The 24,342-nt window shown below is 39.6% G+C and overlaps 1 protein-coding gene across 2 annotated transcripts in view; it reads left to right on the plus strand.

Annotated features, from left to right (window-relative positions):
- LOC127450871 (histone deacetylase 5-like) overlaps positions 1–24,342 on the plus strand; it is a 144,239-nt gene that overhangs the window by 25,008 nt on the left and 94,889 nt on the right. The window contains exon 2 of one of the 2 annotated variants that reach the window (XM_051715311.1): positions 10,918–11,137. The exons of the other annotated variant lie outside the window; for it this stretch is intronic. Coding sequence (XP_051571271.1) covers positions 11,116–11,137 — 22 coding nt within the window. The 5' untranslated portion in view covers positions 10,918–11,115. The remainder of the gene's footprint in view (positions 1–10,917; positions 11,138–24,342) is intronic. 2 annotated transcript variants of the gene reach the window in all.

Genomic DNA, 24,342 nt, shown 5'->3' on the forward strand with positions numbered 1-24,342 from the left:
TCAAGTGGCTTTGAATAAAATGCACGAGTCATATGAACTACGTTAATTGTGTTTTAATGGTTCTTTTATGTCATTTTTTGAGCTTGACAGTAACGAACGTGACTAACACGCAGTATCGGATTTGGATCGGGCTCGTCGGACCGATACCCGATCCATCTAAAAATGTCAGTATCAGAGCCGATACCGATCCAGGTATCGGATCGGTGCATCCCTATTAAGGACCTGCTGAGCCAAGATATTTTTCTATTTTTCTTCAAATGTGTTCTGCTGAAGAAAGAAAGTCATGCACACCTGGGATGGCATGAGGGTGTGTAAATGATGACAACATTTTCATTTTTGGATGAACTATCCTTTTAATCACTTCAGTAATAATTTGATTTGATTTAAGAGTGATTATTGACTTAAATTTTGTTCTATTCATCGCAAAAAATTATCATATTGCTTTAGAAGACGTGAAGAATAGTGCATGAGTCGTATCAATTACTTTTACAGTGGTTTTATGGTGGGTTTTTGGTCCCATTTTTTTTTTTTTTTTTTTTTAACCAAAGTCACTATTCACTGTTTGCCTTTATATGGCAAATAAACCCTTAAAAAATCACCTGTTGTGTTCCACTCAAAAAAAGATAGTCACACAGGTTTGAGTGAGTAAATAGTGACATAATTTTCATTTTTGGGTGAACTATCCTTTAAACTTGGCCTTGTAAGACTTGATACTCGACTTTTTTTAAAAGAGCTGGAGTTAATCCAGCTACAGGATTACAGGCCAGGGACTTGTGACCATGTCTAGTGTCTAGACGCTTTGACCGAATGTATTTGGCAAATCACTTGTTCTAATAGTGATCGGGGGGTTTGCTTTACCTGGCAAGGATAGACTAATATGTAGACCTGTGTGGTCTGGAAACCTTCATTAGGACAGAAAAGGGCAGTGTGAAGTTACAATCACAGACACTAGTGAGCAGAGCAATAATCAACACATTTCCATCCCCACTGCTTTCACACCCTCTTGAGTGACTGATGCCTTCTCATGTTATCAGCCTCAAAGAAAGTGAGCTAAGCACCTTGGGAAGGATTATTCTCTCAAGCGGGCACGTTGACGAACGAGCCAGTGTTTAAACTCTTCTCAAATTCCCATCCTTTTTAAGAGCATTAAATGTTGATCAGCACACTGGCACGGAACCTGACCACTTGTGTGAGTGTAGAGAGATAGTGAGGAGTGGAAAGATTTGGACTGGAGGAGCTTTCAGCTCTTGCATTAAATCACTGACTAAGCTTTAGAGAGCAGCTTCAGCCTGCTCTGGTGTCAATACAAGGCTTTCCAGGAACTGTGCACACATTTAAGCGCACAAAAAGGCCTTGGGACATGTCCATGCTGGCTGTGACCAGAGAAAAGAACAAGCCTTATGGATAACATGAAAAACACTAAAGGTCCATAGTTTCATTTGCACTGTCAGATCTTGGAGCCACATGACCAACATATAACTGTTTCATAACTGTTCAGATTTATGTTGATTTTTACATTTTCTTAAAGGATTGTTCTGGGTTCTGTATGAGTTAAGCTCTGTCAACAGCATTTTTAGCACAATGTTGATTAGCACAAAAAATTATTTCAATTCATCCCTCATTCATAAAAAAAGAAAGAAAAGAAAATCACGTTAACAGTAAGGCACTTACAATGGAAGTGAATGGTAAATGTAATAAATGTTAAAATATACTGTTGCAAAAGTATAGCCATAAGACGTAAGCATTATACACGTTAACATGATTTTACTGTGATAACACTTGTAATCCTTTTTAGCAATTTTATGTTGTCATGGCAACAAAGTAGTAATATTGGATATAACTAAACAGATAAGGTTATTTAGCAATTTTATCACACTGAAATAATGTTAACACATATAATGTTTATGCTCATGGCTATACTTTTGAAACAGTGTGTATTTTAGTGTTTATGGACTAGCCCCATACACTTCTATTATGAGACCCTTGTAAGGGTCAATTTATGTTGTTGATTGAGCCTAACTTGTATTGCACTCGTTACATTTCTTTAAGAAGCCAAGCTTTGATATTGTAACCTTTTTTTGTAAAAAAAATAAATAATTATTACTGGATTCTCAATCTTTCATTATAAGACTCCTCTTGTTTCATTGACGTGAATCACGCTACAGTGAAGGTTGCACACCATGAAAAACATACGTGTAAGAAACAGCTCTGTAGAGCTTCATTATTTTCAGTCAGATTCTTTGAGGCACGTATGTTTAGAATTTGCTGTTTGTGGTTACCAGTTGAAATGTTGCACTCAAGAAACCCAGCATCCATAAAGTTCTGGCTCAAGTTTAAGTTACTATATAAGTTCATCAAAGCAAAACACCAAGACTATTTAAAGACATTTATCAGTGACTCATTACAGTTTATTGGTTTTGAACTGATAACACACTTGCATGTGTTCACACAGATATTGATTCATGTAGACCCATACTGTAATTAGAAAACCTGTAGTACCTGGAATACTGCTGTCTGCTCAATTATTTGAGATTTTGATTGTTTGAGCGTTAACTATTCCACACCAGGAAGTATGCTGTGGGAATATTCAATCGTTAGACAAATGACACTTCTGAGGGTGGTAAGACTTCATGCTGTACACTTCCTGATGTAGTTGCATGCTTTGACCAGTAGGTGGGGCCCAGATGATCCTGTCTCTATAAGTAAGAGGACTCAAGGCTTGTCTTCTCCTCAATGCAAAGCTGCCAATTTTACCCATGATTTACTGCAGATTAAAAACAAACTAGGCAAAAGTATAGCAATAAGGCTTTGTAAATTTTTTCAAAGTGTCTGGCAGATGAAATTGTGTGCCATTTTTCCAATTATTTATAATTTTCATGAAATGTTTAGTTTAACTGTTTAAATGTTTAAAAGTAATAAACAATAGGTTACCTTTTTTGTAACCCCAGTTCTCTGAAACATAGAGTGGAGAGATCCACCTATGGGAAGGGCGTACACAACTGACCTCTGCAGAAGCATCCAATTGCACCAAGTCTGGCTTGACAGACAGGTGCACGTGACCTATGCCGCTTTAAGGCCCCACCCTTATCTGAGGGCATAAAAGGACCTGTACTCACTACTTTCCTCAGTGAGCATATTCGCTTCTCGTGAAACAAGCGGGGCAAGCTTGGTGGTCTCTCCACTCGATGTTTCAGAGAACTGGGGTTACAGAAAAGATAACCTATCGTTCTCTTTCATCATCTCGTGTTCGAGATCCATCTATGGGAAGATATGGACAACTTCCCGATTGCCCTATACACTCACAGGGAGATGCTGTCAGCCAAAAGGATGGTCTCCAAATTAAAGGCGGTGCCTGACACATCCTTTATAATATTAGCAGGCTCTATAACCCATAAACATAACAAAGCAAGGAGAAGAGCATTGTGCTTGGAGTGAAACCAGTGGGGTTACACGTACAAAGTGTGAGGGAGAAAGGGTTATGGGTGAACCCATTATGAAGAATCCATACCCAAAACCACATGCACTACTGGGGTTCTGGTGACATCAAGTCAGTAGTACCTGACATCACAAGTGTGGGGGGAAGCCTAACATGCAGCTGAACCATGTCTTACAGAGAGACTCCCTGAAACAGGGTGCAGGAAGCAGCCATGCATGTTGTGGAATGGGCCCTAAAGCCTGAGGTGGGCTGGAGACCCTTAGAGCTATATGCCAAAGTTATTGCTTCCACAAGCCAATGGGAAAGGCGTTGCTTAGAAATGGGTTTACCTGTGTGGGAGGAAGCCCATGAGACAAAGATCTGGTCACTCTTTCTGATAGTCTTAGTCCTACGCATATACATGCGGAGTGCGTGCACAGGACACAAGGCATTCAGCCTCTCATCCTCCACAGCGGTGAAAGGAGGTGGACGGAAAGCCCTGAGCTCTAACACCTCCCCTGTGAATTTAGGGAAACACTTAGGCATAAAGGCTGGATAGGGTCTAAGAGAAACCTTCTCCATGCCTGGGGAAAATCGTGTACAAGAAGGATGAATAGAAAGGGCATGCAGATCACTGACATGTCTGGCTGATGCCAGTGGCAGGATTATAGCTGTTTTGTAAGACAACAACTTTAAAGAAATATTCTCCAAGGGCTCAAAAGGCAACTGTGACAGAGCTTCCAGCACCACGGAGAGGTCTCACTCAGGAACAAGCTTTCTAGTAAATGACACAGAACGGCGAACACCCATCATGTGTATGAATGAGAGGATGCTGCCCTACTGCTGCATCATTGAAGCCAGTGTGGCAAGCAGAAATATCTGCCAGGTAAACATTGATGGTCAAAAAATATTTCCCTTTGTCCAAAAGGTTTTTGTAGAAAGCATAGTATATCTGTGACTGAACACTGATATTACACCAAATGATGTGAATTACAACATTTTTCAAACACCCGCCACTTACAATCATACCTTGTGGACGAGGCCCTAGCATTTGTATAGTTACGACCACCTCAGAGGGAAGCACCAATGTGTTCAGGTTGGACCTTTCACGGGCCAGGCCCATAGATCCACCCTGTCTGGGTGAGGATGATATATTCCTCTGTTTGCCTGAGACAAGAGGTCTGTGTGCAACGGGAGTGGGCACTGCTGGGCATGAAGGAGGGGAATTATCTCCGCCAGCCACGGTGCTTTGGGCCATTTGGGTGCTATGAGAATTAGTGTTAAGCTCTGCTCCCTCACTCTTGCTAGAGTTGGAAAAATAAAACTGAGAGTGGCATAGAGCAGCATACTGGGCCATGGATGTGCTAGTGCATCTACACTGAGTGGGCGTCCTTGTCCTTTAGAGAGAAGAATGTAGGACAACGAGTGTTTTCGTGCGAGGCAAAGAGATTGACGGAAGCCCGACCGAATCTCTCCCAAAACATGCACACTACCTGAGGATGGAGTCGCCAGTCTCCATAGAGAGGGTTCCCCCTTGACAGGAGATCCGCGCCAGAGTTCAAAATACCTGGGATGTAAGTCGCATGGAATGACTGGAAGTGCTGTCTGCTCCATACCAACATTTTGTGGGCTAGGCAGTGAAGCTGAGGGGAGCGCATCCCTCCTTGGCGATTGATGTGTGCTATGGCTGTGGTATTGTCGCAGCGCACTAGACCATGATGCCTCTGAAGGCGAGGCAGAAAATGTTCCGGTTTGACTGGGGCTCCCACAATGCGCCTTTTCTTGCTGTTGGGCAGACCATTTAGCCGCTGTGTGTTCACCCGCAACGGATAATGCCATTGAGCGGCTGGAGGCTTGGATGGCCTGGTGGCCATTACGCAGGACAAGGTCATTGACGGTCACAATTTCCTTCCACAGCGTGGGCGAAGGAGTGTCTAAGTGTTTAAGTGTTTTCACATGTCCCCCATAAGTTCAGCCTGGTAGGCTGAAAGAAGGGAGGAAACATTCAGAGCTCAGACAGTGAGAGCGGAAGCTCTGTATGAGCCCTGAAAATGGAGGCGGAAAAGCAGTCCATCTTGTTAGGGAGAGTGAGCTTCGGGGAAGCGAGCAAGCCTCCTTGTGAGGGGTTGAGATGTCTGACAATCGAAGGTTCGATGGCAGGAGGGTCACCCATACCATGCACAGCCATATCCTCAAACTTAAGGCCCGCATGACCGTGCTTCAGGTCGAGCAGTTCTCCCCAGTATAACTTCATGTGCTTTGCACACGCTGGGAGGATGGGCAAGAGCTGTTTTCTCGGGCCGGGCGGCAGCGCAAACAGTTTCCCATCATAGACTTCCCTATCCCAGTTGGCAGTGTTTTGGAGTGCCGGCCATTCAATGTTGAGTCGAGCGGCCGCTCGCTCACACACTTTGAAGAGAATTGCATGCGGTAACACCGCCGAACTGCTGACTGGTGGAGCCTGGGCCGATGGGATAGCCATCTTAATCTTCCTCAGAGCCCGGCGGCTGGTACTCGAATGAGGAAACACCGGGAAGAGTAGTGTCCTCGAATAGACACGAGTCGGTTTGGTCAGCCCAACTAAGTGCACGTAAAGTCTGGGAGGCCCCCAGATTTGCAGCGTCGTTGCCATTTCCTCTGTCCATGTCATCATGTTCAAGTTCACTGCTTTGGGTAGCAGCTACCTTGAGACTACGGCACAGGAGCTTCCTGGGCAAGGCGAGACAATGGCTACAGTTCACAGGCAGAGAAAGAGCTTCCTCCGCATGTTTCAACCCCATACACATGGGTATCCTTCACTGCAATTAGGGCTCCGCAAGCGGCCGAACATGCCCGCAACTGCTCGTTCCTGGAGTTCGCAGATGTAGTGGGTTTTGACTGAGCCATGCTGTGGAAAACCGCTGAATTTGTATCCCATATTATCAGCAGGTGTTTAGCCCAAGATGCAGAAAAAACGGCAAAGAAGAAAGGCGGGCAGCCATAAAAGCGAGAGGGCCAGCGAGCATGGGTGGCTTGCAGGCAGGATAAAACAGCAACTGACCGGTATTTCCTTGGCAGTCACACCTAGCAGAGGCTGATCCAAGGATGTGTCCTCCTGTAGATTGTTAAATGGAGAGGTGGGTAGAGTAGCCAAAAACTTTACTCAAGTAAAAGTACAATTACTTAAAAACAATAATTATTCAAGTAGAAGTAAAAGTAATTATGTTATAAATTACTCGAGTAAGAAAGTATCCAATAAAAAGAATACTCAAGTAGTGAGTAACTAGTTACTTTTACATATAACGTAATGGATGTTTACTCTCCTACATTCCATTACATGATACACATTTAACATGCATTACAGAATGATTAATAATAATAATACTATAAATATTATTGTTAATAATGGAAATTGTCGTCATTCACCACCATGTTGTTCCAAACCTATATGACTTATTTCTTCCATGCATCAAATTAAAGGGATAGTTCACCAAAAAATTTAAATGCTCTCATTTTCTCACCCTCATTCCATCCCAGATGTTTGACTTTCTTTCTTCTGCAGAACACAAATGAAGATTTTTAGAAGAAAATCTCTGCTCTGTTGCTCCATACAATGCAAGTGAATGGTGACCAGAAGTTTGAAGCTCCAAAAAGCACATATAGGCAGCATAAAAGTAATTCATATGATTTTCAGAAGCAATATGATAGGTGTGGGTGAGAAACAGATATATTTATATAACTTTATAATATATAAAGTCCTTTTTTTACTATTAAATCTCCTGCCCAGTAGGTGGTGATATGCACAAAGAATTGAATCACCAAAAACACAAGAAGAAGAATGTGAAAGTGGCGATTTATTAGTAAAAAAGGATTTAAATATTGATCTGTTTCTCACCCACACTTATCAGATCCCTTCTGAAGACATAGATTGAACCAGTGTCATTTGAATAACTTTAATGCTGCCGTTATGTGCTTTCTGAGCTTCAAAGTTTTGGTACCCATTCACTTGCATTCTAGTATAAACTTGCAGAGCTGAGATATTCTTCTAAAAATCTTGGTGTTCAACAAAAGAAAAAAAAAAACACATCTGGGTTGGCATGAGTGTAAGTGATGCAAGAATTTTCAATTTTGGAAAAATTATTCCTGTAAGGAGATGTTAGACAGAATGCTAACCTTAATCATCATTTACTTTCACTGCATGTTTTTTCCCCCTCCATATTTTGAAAGGGAATGGTGACTGAGACTGTCAGTCCCTAACATTCTGTCTAACATCTTTTGGGTTCCACAGAATACAGAAAGTTTCATGGGGTTGGAAGAACATGAGGGCGGGGAAATGATGATATAATATTAATTAAAGGCTGAACTATCACTTTAAGGATGCTTCTCAGATTTAGACGAATCTGTCAGTTAGAAGAGAATTTGGAAACCGTTTTCTAGTAATTATTATGGTGAAAAACATGAACAATGTCACACAGTCCCAAGTTATATATAATGTTTAATTATACACTGAAGCAAGATCATTCTTTATTCATGCCTTCTGTCATTATTTCACAGCTTTTTACGTCCTGCGTGAATTTAGTTCAGTAACGGTCCAGCATTGTCAGTGTCAAAAGAATTTAGATAATTAGTTCTGTACACTAAGGGTCAATTGCACCTTATATCTGTGTTTGGAAGCTTGTTTTCCATAAGACAAAGCCGCCCACATCTGTCAAACGCTGTGCATGCGCCAACCTTGTACGTGCAGAAATGCTCACAATCGCGATAAACAGGGCAAAACATTTGCACTTAACGCGGATGTTTACAAGGATTTATACAGTAAGCACTGATATGTTGCAGCGCTGATATAAAAATGCAAACTTAGTAACTGAGGTCATAAGGCTTACCTTCAAACTCAGTGCCTCTTTGCTTGACATCATGGGAAAATCAAAAGAAATCAGCCAAGACCTCAGAAAAAAAAAATTGTGGACAAGTCTAGTTCATTCTTGGGAGAAATTTCCAAATGCCTGAAGGTACCACGTTCATCTGTACAAACAATAGTACGCAAGTATGAATGCCATGAGACCACGCAGCCATTATACCACTCAGGAAAGAGACGCATTCTGTCTCCTTGAGATGAGCGTAGTTTGATGCGAAAAGTGCAAATCAATCCCAGAACAACAGCAAAGGACCTTGTGAGGATGCTGGAGGAAACAGGTAGACAAGTATCTATATCCACAGTAAAATGAGTCCTGTATTGACATAACCTGAAAGGCTGCTCAGCAAGGAAGAAGCCATTGCTCCAAAACCGGCATAAAAAAGCCAGACTGCAGTTTGCAAGTGCACATGGGGACAAGGATCTTACTTTTTGGAGAAATGTCCTCTGGTCTAATGAAACAAAAATTGAACTGTTTGGCCATAATGGCCATTGTTATGTTTGGAGGAAAAAGTGTGAGGCTTGCAAGCCGAGGAACACCATCCCAACCGTGAAGTATGTTGTGGGGTGCTTTGCTGCAGGAGGGAATGGTGCACTTCACAAAATAGATGGCATCATGAAGAAGGAAAATTATGTGGATATATTGAAGCAACATCTCAAGACATCAGCCAGGAAGTTAAAGCTCGGTTGCAAATGGGTCTTCCAAATGGACAGTAACCCCAAGCATACCTCCAAAGTTGTGGCAAAATGGCTTAAGGACAACAAAGTCAAGGTATTTGAGTGGCCATCACAAACTCCTGACCTCAATCTGATAGAAAATTTGTGGGCAGAACTGAAAAAGGGTGTGCGAGCAAGGAGCCTCCAAACCTGACTCAGTTACACCAGTTCTGTCTGGAGGAATGGGCCAAAATTCAAGCAATTTATTGTGAGAAGCTTGTGGAAAGCTACCCAAAACGTTTGACCCAAGATAAACAATGCTATGGAATAACATAAATGGAACTATGGTAATTATGTTGTGACTAAACAAAATCCAAAATAAATCAAAACTGTGTTATATTTTAGCATTTTCAAAGTAGTCACCCTTTGCCTAGAATTTGCAGACATGTACTCTTGACATTTTCTCAACCAACTTCTTGAGGTATCACCCTGGGATGCTTTTTAAACCATATTGAAGGAGTTCCCATCTATGTTGGGCACTTATTGGCTGATTTTCTTTATTATTTGGTCCAAGTCATCCATTTCAAAAACTTTGTTTTTTTTAAATTACATTTTAGTTTTATTATGAAATAAATTAATATGGTGGCACAATTATATTTTTGTCTACAAAACTAATTTCAAACATTTAAGCATGCGCCTTTCAGATCAAAAGATTTTTAAGATCATGAGAAACATTTCAGTTAAGTGTTTCAAAAGTTTTGACTGGTAGTGTGTGTGTGTGTGTGTGTGTGTGTGTTTATATATATATATATATATATATATATATATATATATATTCGGCAATCCTTACTGTGGAGTCCAACCCTTGGAACACAAAAAAATGGTGCTAGCAGAATGTTAGCCTCAGTCACCATTTACTTTTATTGCATCTTATTTTCATACAATGTAAGTGAATGGTGACTGAGGCTGCCATTCTATTTAATGTCTCCATATGGTGAATTATCCCTTTAACGGGTGCGCCTGGTAAAGTTTTGAATCATGTGGCGTTTTAAAATTAAATGTTTAATGAAGGTAATCTATTATGAACACAAAAAGGTTATACTTACTTCAGGTAGCTTTAAATCATTAATATGTACATCACAATAAAGCCAGCATATTTCTGCAGATCAGACTGTTTATCCAGAGTCTCACATCTTAATATTTCATGTTGACATGTCGATTTCAATAAATGAAAATGGTATTACACAAGAAGCATGTTTAAAAATATTGAAATCCCCAAACCTGCTCAGAACACTGTAAGTTACATAAGAATATCTGTCGGAACGTACAACACACCTAAGACTCCGGAAGTGTGGGCCAGTGTCTAATCACTAAAATTAGATGATCCGGAGCCTCTCTGTTCTTTGCTTGGGGCAGGGCTAATGGTAGAATCATAAGGCAACGTGGGTAATGTGCTATCCTGCTGTGTATCCAGTTGCTGCAAGGCAGCTTGGGTATTGTAGTGCGTCTCGGCTGACTCTGAGGCAGAGTGAGTCATCCATTAATGGCCCTCTGGATCTGTTTTGGAAGCAACAAGCGTACTGCCCGCCTTACAAGCCAAACATAATTTCTCAACTTTCTGACACTGGAATTAATGACTCTTTATTAAGCCTGTTAGTGGCCTGCAAGGGGACCTTATGCACTCTTTGAAAAACAAATGAGCAATTTTTGGTCTCATGTATAGAACATTTAAAACTTAAGTGCACCGTTGGGACAAATGTGTAATTATTTAGACGTTAAAGGGATAGTTCACCCCATTATTTTCTCACCCTAATGTTGTTGCAAGACTTTCTTTTTTTCCATGGAGCACAAAAGAAGATGCTTGGCAGCCTCAGTCACAAATCAATTTCATTGCATCTTTTTGATATTGGTGGTCTCAGCTCCATTAAGTCCAACGTGTTTCTACCTCTTGCAGTGAGGCTCTTCTGCTACTGGCATTAGCAGCCATCACAGCCCTCCACGTGATGTCTACGGTCATGGCTGAAACCGAGGACCCCCTTTAGAGCTTGGCATCATTCAGCAGCTTGCCTCCTTCACTGAGTTAAACCAAACTTACGTTGCCAGCTCACACAACATCCTTACAAATCTTTGGAGTCAAAGAAGTAGCTCATCCATGAATTCACGTAATACACCAGGTAAGAACTCAACAACTTTAGTTTGTACCACTAATTCTTTACTACGATGATCATTAAAAAATAAATACTGTACACAGATTTCCGCAAAATTTGATCATCCATCATTCTAAAGTTCTATTGTCCCACCAGCATTTGCATGTTTGTTTATGAAATTTGACATGCTCCATCAAAATGAGTTGTAGGTCGCAATGGGCTTTTCTTTTTTTCTTTTTTTTTTTTTTTTTTACAAAAAAGTCAATTTTATAGTGAAATGCAAACAATAAATGTTGTTTTTTATTTGTTTTAAATGCGGTTTGTCAAATTGCTTTATTTGCTGTCAATTTGAATGAGAGTGCTGAACATAGAGGCTCCTCAGTTATAGTACCCCTGGAAAGTTATCCAATGTCCATAGTTATCTTAAAACTCTAGAAAAGAGAATATAGCTAAAATTATTATTATTATTTTAAGTAGTCTCACTGTGTTTTCCCTGAATAGTGACATTGATAATTTACGGAGTCTGATTGATAGATTCAGGTGAGTCTCTGTACTAGGAGTACAATATGTCAAAGAATTCAAAATTCTAGCGCTCTTGAGACATTAAAAGACACTTACGTGCTCAAGCTGACACCACTGAGAAGGCCCCAAGCCAGGGAGTCGATTTGGTCGGAGAAATGAGGGAAATTCAGCGAGAGATGTTGAACTTGTCGGAAATGCTTATGAAGGTTGTTGTTGACTTGAGGATCTTGCTGTAATACGTCGATCGATCACTGCCATGGAGACGAAATCTCTGAGGTGGTTACAAGAGGGGGGGGGGGGGGGATGTCGAGAAATGGATCGATTATCTGGAGTCATCGGAGGGGGAATTATCTGCTAATCCGCTAGTGACCAAGGTGGATTTGGAGCATGTCTGGGAGAAGTTGGAGGACATGGAGAACCGTAGCAGGCGGAATAACGTCTGAATCGTCGGAATTCCTGAGGCCGAAGAGGGTCAGGATATGGTGAAATTCCTGGATGGGCTCTTTCTGAATCTGCTTGACATAACAGGCCATAAGCTGGAAATCGAGCGAGCTTACAGGGTTCCGGCTCAGCGATCCGCTGAGGGAAGCAAGCCCCGATCAATTCTGGACAAATTTCTGAGATCATCCGATAAAGATTTTGTGTTATGCGAGTCGAGGAGTAAAGGAAGACTTTTTTGGAAGAACCACAGCATTTTCTTGTTCCCAGACTTTGCGAATTCGACAAGAGTGAAACATGATCGATTCAAGGAATGCAAGAAGCTCTTACATCAATGGAAAATCGCTTTTGCACTGATATTCCTGGCCAAATTGAGAATAGATGCTAAGGATGGCTGTAAAACATTCACATGCCCACAGATTGCAATATCCTCCATAAAGTCAATGGAGTAAGTTATTTTGTGGTACTCGCGTTGCTGTCGAGTGGACCGACTCACTGAACATTCTCTTGACAGTTTGAGGAAATTGAGCACCTTTTTTGTTTCTTTTTGGCTGGTTCCGCCTAGCGGCTGGAGTTTGTTTTGTGGAGTAACACAACTTCGCAACAGTTTTGTGGATGAATCTACACGCTCTTTGTGTTTATTCCACCTATTGGCTAGAGTTTGTTTTATAGATTATCTTTTGTTGTGTAATTCTGTCTCACAAAATTGTTATAGAAACACCGGACTTGAGCAGTCCGATGGCAAAATTGTCACGGGGGCTCTCGTAGGCGTACATGGATTGTTTGAGTTTAGAGGGATGGACGCCAGTTGGCGCTGTCGTGCGCAGGGTTAATGCACACGTTTATCTTTTTTCTGTTTGTTTGGTTCTGGGGGAATTTCGAGGTTTGATTGTTGCACTAATGTTGGAATGTGGTCTTTATAATTTTGTTTTTGACACAATCTATTTTTTCTCATATGTCAAAATGTCAAACGTTAATGTGAGTGGATTGTCTCTTTCCACATGGAATGTGAATGGGTTGGGGCACCCCATAAATAGAAGGAAGGTTATTTCTCTTCTTAAGCGTAAGAAATATGATATAGTGTTTCTTCAAGAAACACATCTTTCCCCGCATGAAGCTGAAAAATTTGGGAAGATATGGGGTGGACATGTTTTCTTTAGTGCTGGCTCAAGTAAGAGCAGGGGAGTCATTACACTGATAATTAAGCATCTACAATTCAAATGTCTCAAACAGATTAAAGATAAATTAGGAAGAGTCATTATTGTTTTAGCAGAAATGTATGGGCAAAGTCTTATTTTGGCTAATATTTACGCACCTAACGTTGATGATCAGTGCTTTTTATAGATCTTGAAGGGATGTTGCAAGCCGATGGCACCCCTCATTATATAATATTGGTAGGAGACTCTAATCTTTTGATGGACTCAGTCCTTGATCATAGTGAAGCAAAAGTGTGCAAGCCCCCTAGAGCAACATTGACGCTTCACAGGATGTGTAAAAATCTTGGTCTTACAGATATTTGGAGACTTTTGAATCCATCTGGTAGGGACTATACATTTTTTTCATCAGTCCATAAGGTTTACTCTAGAATAGATTTAAAAAATATATATATTTACATTTACATTTATGCATTTGGCAGACGCTTTTATCCAAAGCGACTTACAGTTATTACAGGGACAATTCCCCTGGAGCAACCTAGAGTTAAGTGCCTTGCTCAAGGACACAATGGTGGTGGCTGTGGGGATTGAACCAGCAAAACCTTCTGATTACCAGTTATGTGCTTTAGCCCACTAAGCCATCACTACTCTACGTTGGAAGGGAATATTAAAAGTGCAGAGGCAGAGCTGAAGCGTCGAATGTTGTCTGATGGCCTCAAAGAATTGACCTGATTGTAATGCAGATATAATACTATTTTGTCACAGAAGGTGGAGTTTGGTTATTCAGGGCAAGACAGTCATACTTTGAGTTGGGGGACAAAGCAGGGAAGCTTTTGGCTAGATATATACACTACCGGTCAAAAGTTTTGAAACACTTACTCATTCTTTATTATAATTTTTTTCACATTTTAGAATAATAGTAAAGTCATTAAAACTATGGAATAACATAAATGGAACTATGGGAATTATGTTGTGACTAAACAAAATCCAAAATAAATCAAAACTGTGTTATATTTTAGCATCTTCAAAGTACTCACCCTTTGCCTAGAATTTTCAGAAATGTACTTTTGACATTTTCTCAAACAACTTCTTGAGGTATCACCCTGGGATGCTTTTTAAACAGTATTGAAGGAGTTCCCGTCTATATGCTAGGCACTTATTGGCTGCTTTTCTTTATTATTTGGTCCAAGTCATCAATTTCAAAAACCTATTTTTTTTTTTAAATTAAATTTTAGATTTATAATGAAATAAATTAATATGGTGGCACAATTATATTTTTGTCTACAAAACTAAATTCAAACATTTAAGCATACACCTTCAGATCAAAAGATTTTTAAGATCATGAGAAACATTTCGGTAAAGTGTTTCAAAACTTTTGACCGGTAGTGTAAAGCAGAGAGAGTCTTTTTCTACCATTCCCTCAGTGAAATCTGCTGGTGGTGAAATATTTACCTTGGCCATTGATTTTAATAATGCTTTTAAAGAATTCTATCTTGATCTCTATAGTTCCACGTCTTCGTCTACTGAATAGGATATTAGAAATTTTGTGGAACAATTAGAACTCCCTAAACTGACGACTGAGCAAAAAAATTCTCTTGATTCTGAGATAACCTTGGTGGAGCTTGGCAAGTTAATTAAGGCCTTGCTTACAGGCAAGGCTCCGGGGGCCAGACGACTTTGCCGCTGAATTTTTTAGATCTTATGCTACAGAACTGGCTCCACTATTGTTAGAAATTTATAAGGAATCTTTAAAGAATGGAAAACTTCTGCCAACCATGACACAAGCCCGGATCAGTCTGATTCTAAAAAAGGACAAAGATCCAAGCGAGTGTAAGAGTTACCATCCAATTTCCCTGATCTAGCTAGACATAAAAATATTATCAAAAATTTTGGCTAAGTTATGACATCTCTTATACATATTGATCAGGTGGTGTTTATTCGGGGCCACAGCTCTTCTGATAAAATTAGGCGTTTCATCAATATCATGTGGTCAGTGGTGAATGATCAGACTCCGGTCGCTGTCATCTCACTTGACGCGAAAAGGCATTTGATATGGTAGAATGGGATTATCTTTTTTGGTTTTGTATTGAACAGGAAGTTATTGCCCCTATTTTGCCATTGCAAAGCCTTTCTGTTAAGCTAACCGGAGAAGTTACACCCCGTTATCTCGCATTTGCATGCGGTATGGACAAAAGTGTCTAGAGTGTTTCATTCAGACATTTCTTTAAAGTTGCCTCGAGCATATGGCTGAACCCAAAATTATATATTAATAAGTCCCCTTTCTGCTGGTCAGAGTGGATTGTGAGGGAGGTTAATATGCACAGTGACCTATATGAGAGTGGAGTGTTGAGATCCTTTGATAATATGTTTGAACATTTTAGGATTCCCAGATCTCAGTTCTTTAGGTATGCACAGCTGCGCCACCTGCTCTGTACTATTTTGGGGAGTAGCATACACCCCTCTAAAGCGGCAGATACTCTGGGAGTAGTGATTACTGCTTTTGGAAAAGGTCATGAGGAATCAGTGTATTACTCCCTGTTAATTCAGAGTCTGGGGGACGGAGATTCAACTTCTCTGAAGAGATTATGGGAGAAAGATTTAAACTTGGTATTGGAGGAGGGAGTGTGGGCTAGGATTCTAAAAAAACGTCAAGTCTACATCTAGAGATGCAAGGGTGCATCTGATGCAATTTAAGATTTTACATCGATTCTATTGGACCCCCTCTAGATTGTATAGGCTTGGTCTTAAAGACACAGCCACCTGCTGGCGATGCCAACGAGAAGACGGGGACACAACCCATGTTTTTTGGTGGTGTGTTAAGATCCAAGAATTTTGGTTGCTCAGAGTTTTATATATGATGTATTGGGCACTCAAATTTCGTTTTGCCCCAGACTCTGTATTTTAGGCAATGGGGTGGTCATCAATATAGGGGACAAACACATAAAAAAATGGGGTCCTATCCTGTGTTATGATCGGCAGACAGATTGTTTTAAGGGGATGAAAGTTGGCTGGAGTGACCTCATTTCGAGAGTGGTGCACGGAGATGGGGAGGGTGGCGGCTTTCAAGGGAGTGTCATGTAGAAGGCTAGGGAACTTGGATTAATTTGATGGGGAAAGGGGCAGCTATTTGGTGTCCTTGGAGGGCTCTTGGGGAGGGGCAGAGAGAGAGGTATAGTTTTAAATGAGTGTGATATTTTTTTTTTTTTTGATATATATATATTCTTTTTGTGTGTGTGTGTGTGTCTATACTCATGTGTGACCACAGGGATGTTTGTTGAGGGTCAGGGTGGGGTTAAATGTTGATTCTGTGAATATATGTTTTGCTTTTCTTTGTTAATTGTATAAATCAATAAAAACTGTTAATCAGAGAAGAAATGGTTTATTCCAGGGTTTTTGCAGAAAGTGGCGTTCTGAAACGTTATGTTAACAAGAACACTGATTTCCTCATGTAGTTTAAGGGATTAAGAGAAAGCGGTCTAACACACCTAGGTTTCTCCCAGAGAATGCAGCTAATGTGGTCAAGTAAACACATAAGCACCGTTCGTACAGGTTTTTGAAGAGTGTGCATATGCATACAACACACCGGATTACTAACATCATAGGATACATCATATGAACATGTCAGCACAGCAGAAAGAATTCAACATTTCTGGATGTATAGTGGGAGAATCACATACACTATAAACTATACCCATTTATACACACCAATTTAAAATATGGACTACTGTCCCTCATGTCCGTGTATAAGTACTTTGGGGGAGTCCCGGAGTTTTACGTTAGAGGGAAACCCCACTATTGCAGCGCAATTCCCCTGCAGGTCACGATGGAAAGTTAAGGAAACAAACACAGCAACAACTCTGGAATATCTGGAAATAAAGTGAAGCAACAGAGAATAAAGTAGTGAAGTCATCCTCAAATGCCATGATTTTTATTTACACAAGCGTCACAGGTAAATTGCATTACTGTGGAGAAGGCTGCTTACTGACCTAGCCAAATGTATACGGGAGTAAAGAGAAAGCAGCAAACACAGTGCATATAAATGCATATGCCAGTTTCAAGTCTTTAGCACCTTTCTCGCAGTAAATGGCTTTCTGGTGTCCATGTAAACGAGAACACTGAAATTGTGATTAAAGGGTTATTTCACCCAAAAATGAAAATTCTTTCATGATTTTCTTAACTTTATGCCATCCCAGATGTTGATGACTTTCCTTCTTCTGCAGAACCAAAGTGAATGAGCAGATTTCAGCTCAGTTTGTCCATACATATGCATTTAAATGGGTGCCATCAGTCTGCTGGCTGTTTGATGGTCCAAAAGGCATATTTAGGCAGCATAAAAGTAATCCACAAAACTTCAGTCGATCAATTAATGTCTTCTGAAGCAAATCCATAGGTTTGTGTAAAAATAAATGGATAATTAAAACTTAATTCACTTAAAAAAAAATTGTTCCTGCCAGCATTCGACACATCATAATTGATAATTAAAAAGTTTTTAAAACTTTAAATCATTGGTTCTGGCCAGTGCTGTATTTCTGTTTGAAATTAACCAACTCTTGCTTGACGTTCGTTCCTCTGTTGTGTACAAAGCGCAGGCTTCCGACTTCTCGTGTGAGCTCTTGTGTCACTGATGCATCGACTGTTTGCAGGAAGCAGTTTTTTACCAATGGATTTGCTTCAGAAGACATAAATTGATCGAAAGGAGTCGTGTGGATTACTTTTATGCTGCCAAAATATGCCTTTTGGACCGTCAACCAGCCAGCAGCTTGATGGCACCCATTTAAATGCATTGTATGGACAAAACTACGCTGAAATCTGCTTATAAAAATCTTCACTTCGGTTCTGCTGAAGAAGGAAAGTCATACACATCTGGGATGGCTTTAAGGTAAGTAAATCATGAGAGGATTTTCGTTTTTGGGTGAACTAACCCTTTAAATGGAAATGTATTAGCGTGGATATGGCCTTAGTTCTTTAAAATATGATCTGTTTTTAAAAGTTGGTGATATTTTAAAATCTCCATTGCAGCTGTTGAAATGACATCAATCTAAACAATTAGCATTGTATTTGAAAACAAAGGATTAGTGTGGCATTATTGGAAGCTGTTTGTTATTATAGTAATGCAACCTTGCAGCTGAAGCAATTACAGATCACGTTTAGAAGGATTTGTCAGCGGCTGAGTAACCTGTTGTTTTGGTTGCGTGCATATTCTAATTGTGTATAATTGTTTTGTCTCAGGTGCATCTCAGCCAGTGTTTCATGACTTGTTGCTCAAGTAAAGATGTGTTTCTTAGTACCCAGTAGATTTTATCCATCTTCCTGCATCTATTGTCATCCTTGGCCCCTTCTCTTCCCATTAGCCCTTTCTACGTCATTTATGCTCATTAATTCATACCTTTGCCCCTACGCCCGGCCCCACTCTCCTCTCCACCTGTCTCCTCCTCCTGCCTATCTCTGACTCTTGCCGTTTATAATTAGAGCTGGTAACAACCTCTGTTAACCCTCTAACCCACTCATGACGTCTTTGAATGTCACTGGATGCCGTGGCAACCTTCTTCGCTGCACCCCACTCCACATCATCAGTGCCTGGAGGGCTCTTTGGTGATTGGCCCATTCGTTTGCTGTGCTCATGATATAACAACAGATGGAAGTTTTTGTTATATCTAGAGCATTGATAGTTTAAAGTAGGGCTGGGCGATATGGTAAAAAAATTAATCTTGAAAACAAAATATGGCCTTGCATTTAATAATAAACAGCAAAAGGCTGTATTTTAAAATCTGATTATCTGCATTCATCATTTCAGTCAGCGTGGTGTGAGCGCACGGCACCCTCTAGTGGCACATGCTAAGCATCACAGCAATATGAAATTATTTATCAATATATTTCAACTCGCAAAGTTTGTCAAAATGATTGCTTCCCAAATGGTGGCTATAGATGCATTACACTTGAAACATGTCAAAGAAACAAAGCAATAATTAGCGATCTATCTGAATCATCACAGTAAAAGAAGAATTGGTGGATGTTTGATTCTCCCATTTATAGCCTATTTATATGATTTGATATGAAGCGCCCAGAAATGTCACTTTATTATGGGTATTTAAAGAAAAGAAAGGAGACAGTTCATCAACACTCGCAGAATGCAGAGGCCAGTTATGGTTTTATTAAGCTGGTGTGTACATTCATGATGGACAAAGTTGAGCTACAATCACACTGTACAGTCACACTTGAAATAGTACCAGGTTCTTTTATATCAGTCTCCATGTTGTCAACCTGTTATGTTCATTTGGAGCACGCTTATGTGTGTCTCTGATCAGATTGGGGGCAGTATCAAAGCCAAGTGCTATGAAAATTTTTTCTACATTTTAGAAAAGTTTTAGAAAAAGCGTCAACGTTCTTTTCCTTGAAATTCTAGTAAAGGTGTTAAAACTGAAATAAACATCCAGCATCATGTTAAATGAAGCTTCATGTGATCCAGGGTATCCAGGCCCATCAAGAAGAAACGAGTGTCAATCTATTCAACCATGAAGCTCCCTTTTGTTCTCTTGGGGACATGTCGTACAGTTCTGTTCCTCCAATAAAAGATCATTCCATCTGCAGAAGCCTTTCACCATAATGGGCTTCATGCTTTACACCAGATGAGTTCAAGAGCACGTGTCAAATGTTGTGCACTCTCGCTTTTAAGGGGTTCGCACAAAATGTTTTTGTTTTTTTTAGCGATAATGCATGTCCATGTCTGTATTATGTCTTGCTAAAGTAAATCAATAGTTTGATATAAATTAATAATAGTGTTTTTATGAAGTATCCAGATAGTCACCATATTACAAAGGGCAGCTCTACCACATCAAGAGGTACCACTAACAGCCACAGATTGACAGAAGAACATGGTGCTTTCTTTGTTTTTCCCCCCTTGAATTTTTAATCAATATTTTCTTGTAGAGGTTGAACTAGGGTTAACAATTAGCAATATTAATGTGATTTACATGTCAAAGTGTAAGCACTTGTCTATTCGGGCATATATTGACGAATGTAGATCTTGAAGGGATGTTGCAATTTTGTTTGATGATTAATTGCTCTTAATGTCAGTTTTCCTCCCTCACTTTGAGTGTTGGTAGTAAAATCAAGTTTCACGTACATTGCTGTGATAGATCACCTCATGTGGAAAGCCTTATGTTCTATGTAAAATGTTATGTTTGTGAATAAGCATTTTATAATCTTCTAAAGAGTGTGTTCACTTACAAGTTGTACACATGAAAACTAGATACTTTTTTTTATTGTTTTATTTCTGCCTTTTGACAAAGTAAAACTTAACGCAAATTGTGTCATTTATTGGAAACACGATATTAAAGCAGCAGTAACTGATTAAGTAGAAAAGTGTAATATCGGTTAAAAAATTAAGTGTCCAATAACTGATTTTCAGAATATTTTTTTTTTTTCCTTTCTGATTTTTGACACAATTAAATAGAAACCTATCAAATTGTGTATTGGAATTTATTGGAAACCAGATATTAAAAAACCAATAACTGATTGCATAGAAAAGTGTAATATAGGTTAAAACAATATTGCTCAAACCTATTATTGAGATTATTCATCTCTAGTGAAAACATCTACCAAATGCCATTCTTACATCTGAGACCCTGATGATGCTATGATTTACTATAGAATGTGAAAGCTTCAGATCCTGTGACGTTGACTCTGTTGATTTTAAACCCGGAAGATGAAAATAGCGCAAAAATTCCCTAAATCCTAAAATTGAAATTGATGGATGCTAACTTTGTCTTCTATTGCGCGCAATACATACACACATCTCAAACGTAGTTTTAATGCTTCATGACCCTTTAACACGTTAATTTCAACAACTCTACTAATTCTACTCTAATGATTATGAAGAAAAGTGTAATATTGGTTAAAAAAATAAATCGGTCAAACCGGTTATCGAGATTTTTCATGCCTAGTAAAAACATCTACTAAATTTCAATCTTACATCTGACTGATGTATAGCACATGGTCAAACGCAATAAAAAAATACATCTTCCAGATCGCACACATAGAATAGACGTTTGCGGACATATTAGCGCTTTCACAGCACTTTCTAAAACAATCCAGGCAGAATTTTTTCACCTCCGCTTTTACAAATTTCTGATTTGTGTTTAGAATTGGACTAATTTGTTATCTGAAAAAGTGTGACAGATGAGTTTGCACCCTTATCTTAGGGAACAATCCACCGCGGGTCAATAAATTCAGTTGTAAATGTTTCAGCCTGTATGAAACATTGATTTTTCCTGAATTCCACAGGAGGCCTTCCTCCAACACTCAGAATCTTGTCATAATCTGTGTGTGTTAATTTTAATCAGTGAAATAAATAGACACTGTGTGTGTGTGTGTGTGTGTGTGTGTGTGTCTATGTGTGTGTGTGTGTGTGTGTCTGTGTGTGTGTGTGTTTTCTGGCTAGGAGGAGCATTGCAGTTGGGGCTGTGCAGAGAATGAGTCATCGCAATGTTCTATTTGAGGAGAAAAAATCTGTATGCATCTCCTGTGCTGTGTGTGTGTGTGTGTGTTCGAATATGAATCCTCACATTGGGTGTAAGTGCATTTGTCTATGCCTTAATATGAGTCATCAAATGATGATTAAAAAAAAAGTTTTTTTTTTTTTTTTTGCTGTAAATGTAGAAGGGCATCCTATCAGGCTTGCATGACAGTTTATCAATTCATTTGTACACATTTGCTCATGCATGTGCTCATAAGAAGTGTAAAAGAAGTGTGTTTTAGTAGAGTTGTCGAAATTAACGTGTTAACACATGCTATTAATTTAAAATGTTTATTTTGTAAATTTTTCTTAATCATGGTTAAAGCATTTATCAATGTTAACATTACATTCTGACATGTAATTCAGCTCTCTGTGAGTGCTGAACAATAGTTAGAATAGGGTTGGAACCTTTGCGCCGTGTCCAGGGTCATTACAAAAACAGCGATTTGTGTCAATGATCAAGTGATTGAGAAAGGACCTCTTAACCATAATGTTTTGTTCAAAACAAACCAAGATGGGACTTGTGATAAGCTGGATTCACATGACCCACTGGAGTGAAGCATCAGCATTTTCCTGGCGTCGATTTCCAGACAATTCGAATGAAGTATCATTTACGTGCACAACAACAAATACAAGATGATTTCTGCAAATGCTTTTCATGCGGAGTTCATATTATTTAAACGCAGCTTTATGATTGCTGTAGCAAAGTGTATAGCCACTATTAATATTGTGGAGGATGAGGTTTTAAGAGATTTAATGTCCATTGCAATGAAAACGCAGTCTATGGGGACTAGATATTTCAATTAGTTAATCTCCCACTTAGACTTTGAAAAACGTTTAATGTACCTGAATTGGTGCTATTTTAGTACATTTCTATCTTTATACTGAGGAAGGCTTTGTTTGGAAAATGTTAAAGCATTATTGGTAAATATTAATATATATTTATACTGTATATAAGAAGGAAGTTAGAATAGATCCTTTGTTCAGTATAAAAACAATAGAAGTCAATGGAAAGTTCTTACCATAATAGAAAAACAAATGTGTCCTTTAAACCCAGTTGCAGAAAAGAACTGAAAGCTCATTCTATTTCCTATTCTCTCAAAGGAATGTCTGGCAGTCACTCAAACAAGGACATTTAAAAAACAATCTTGCAAACTGGAGCAAAATTTTCATTCCTTCCAGTTGATTCAGTTTCTTTTCTTTTTGTTGGGTTTGATTTTTTGACTTGGCAGCACAGTGGATTTTGTGAACCTGAGAAATTCTCTTTGCTCATAATAAAGATGGCTAACTAATTGCTCATTGATTGGGCAGTTGTTATTCAGGTGGTATTGACAGACTTTGTGCTATGTTGGATCGACTTGCTGTGAAATGATTCGACAGCACCAGCCAAGGTCTTTGAACATCTGGGCCTGGGTGATATATTCCATTCCCAAAGAGGGTTCTGATGCAGAGACCTGTCACCTTTAAAAAATACCTTGCACAAAAAACACGCCTTTTCTGGCTGGTGGAGCCCTTTTTTACCCAGACTACTTATTTTTTTGAAAGAAAATGTGAGTACTAGCTTAGGGTTGGAAACCCTAAATATACTGGAACTATATGATTTAAATGATTAAATTGTTTTTTTTTTTCTCCTCTTTTCTCCCCAATTTGGAATTCCCAATGCGCTCTTAAGACCTCGTGGTGGCGTTGTGACTCGCCTCAATCCGGGTGGCAGAGGACGAATTTCAGTTGCCTCCACATCTGAGACCATCAATCCGTGCATCTTATCACATGGCTTGTTGAGCGCGTTACTGCAGAGACGTAGTGCGTGTGGAGGCCCACGCTATTCTCCGCAGCATCCACGCACAACTCACCATGCACCCCACAGAGAGCGAGAACCACACATTATAGCGACCACAAGGAGGTTACCCCATGTGACTCTACCCTCCCTAGCAACCGGGCCAATTTGGTTGCTTAGGAGACCTGGCTGGAGTCACTCAGCATGCCCTGGATTCGAACTCGTGACTCCAGGGGCGGTAGTCAGCGTCAATACTCACTGAGATACCCAGGCCCCCTGAATTTTGGTTTCTTAAACTCTTCTTGAACATGCATTTTTCCTCCAAAAGAAATAGGACACCATACAAAAATATGTATTTTTTTGACAGTGTTTCCTGCCATGTACCAGTGTTGTCTGATTCCAATGACTCCTATGAGCTGGTTCTTTTGAATCAGCAGTGCAAAACACAGCAAGACCAGTGTAATGTGATTCCCGAACTATTGACTCTTTATGAGCTGATTCTTTTGAATATTTAGCGTGAAACACAGCGCTCACTGAAGTGGAAGGTATGACTTGCATCATGTCCAGCTCATAATTAACCAAGAACTGTTACCATGATAGTGCAGTTAATGACTGATTGTTCATATGACAATGTGCAGTTAAAGGTGCAATAGAAATGGCATTTTTTTTTAAATATATATATTTCTTCCTCAAAAGTAAGAATCATTAATGGAACAGTTAAGGAAATTGAACTTGGGGTTAGTCATTTGTTCAAATTCGTAACCCTTAGTATAAGTAATAGTAATAGTGCAGCAAGCAGCACCACTTATTACTGTACCTAAAATAC

The sequence above is a fragment of the Myxocyprinus asiaticus genome, chromosome 13, assembly GCF_019703515.2.
Source record: "Myxocyprinus asiaticus isolate MX2 ecotype Aquarium Trade chromosome 13, UBuf_Myxa_2, whole genome shotgun sequence".
Classification (NCBI taxonomy): domain Eukaryota; kingdom Metazoa; phylum Chordata; class Actinopteri; order Cypriniformes; family Catostomidae; genus Myxocyprinus; species Myxocyprinus asiaticus.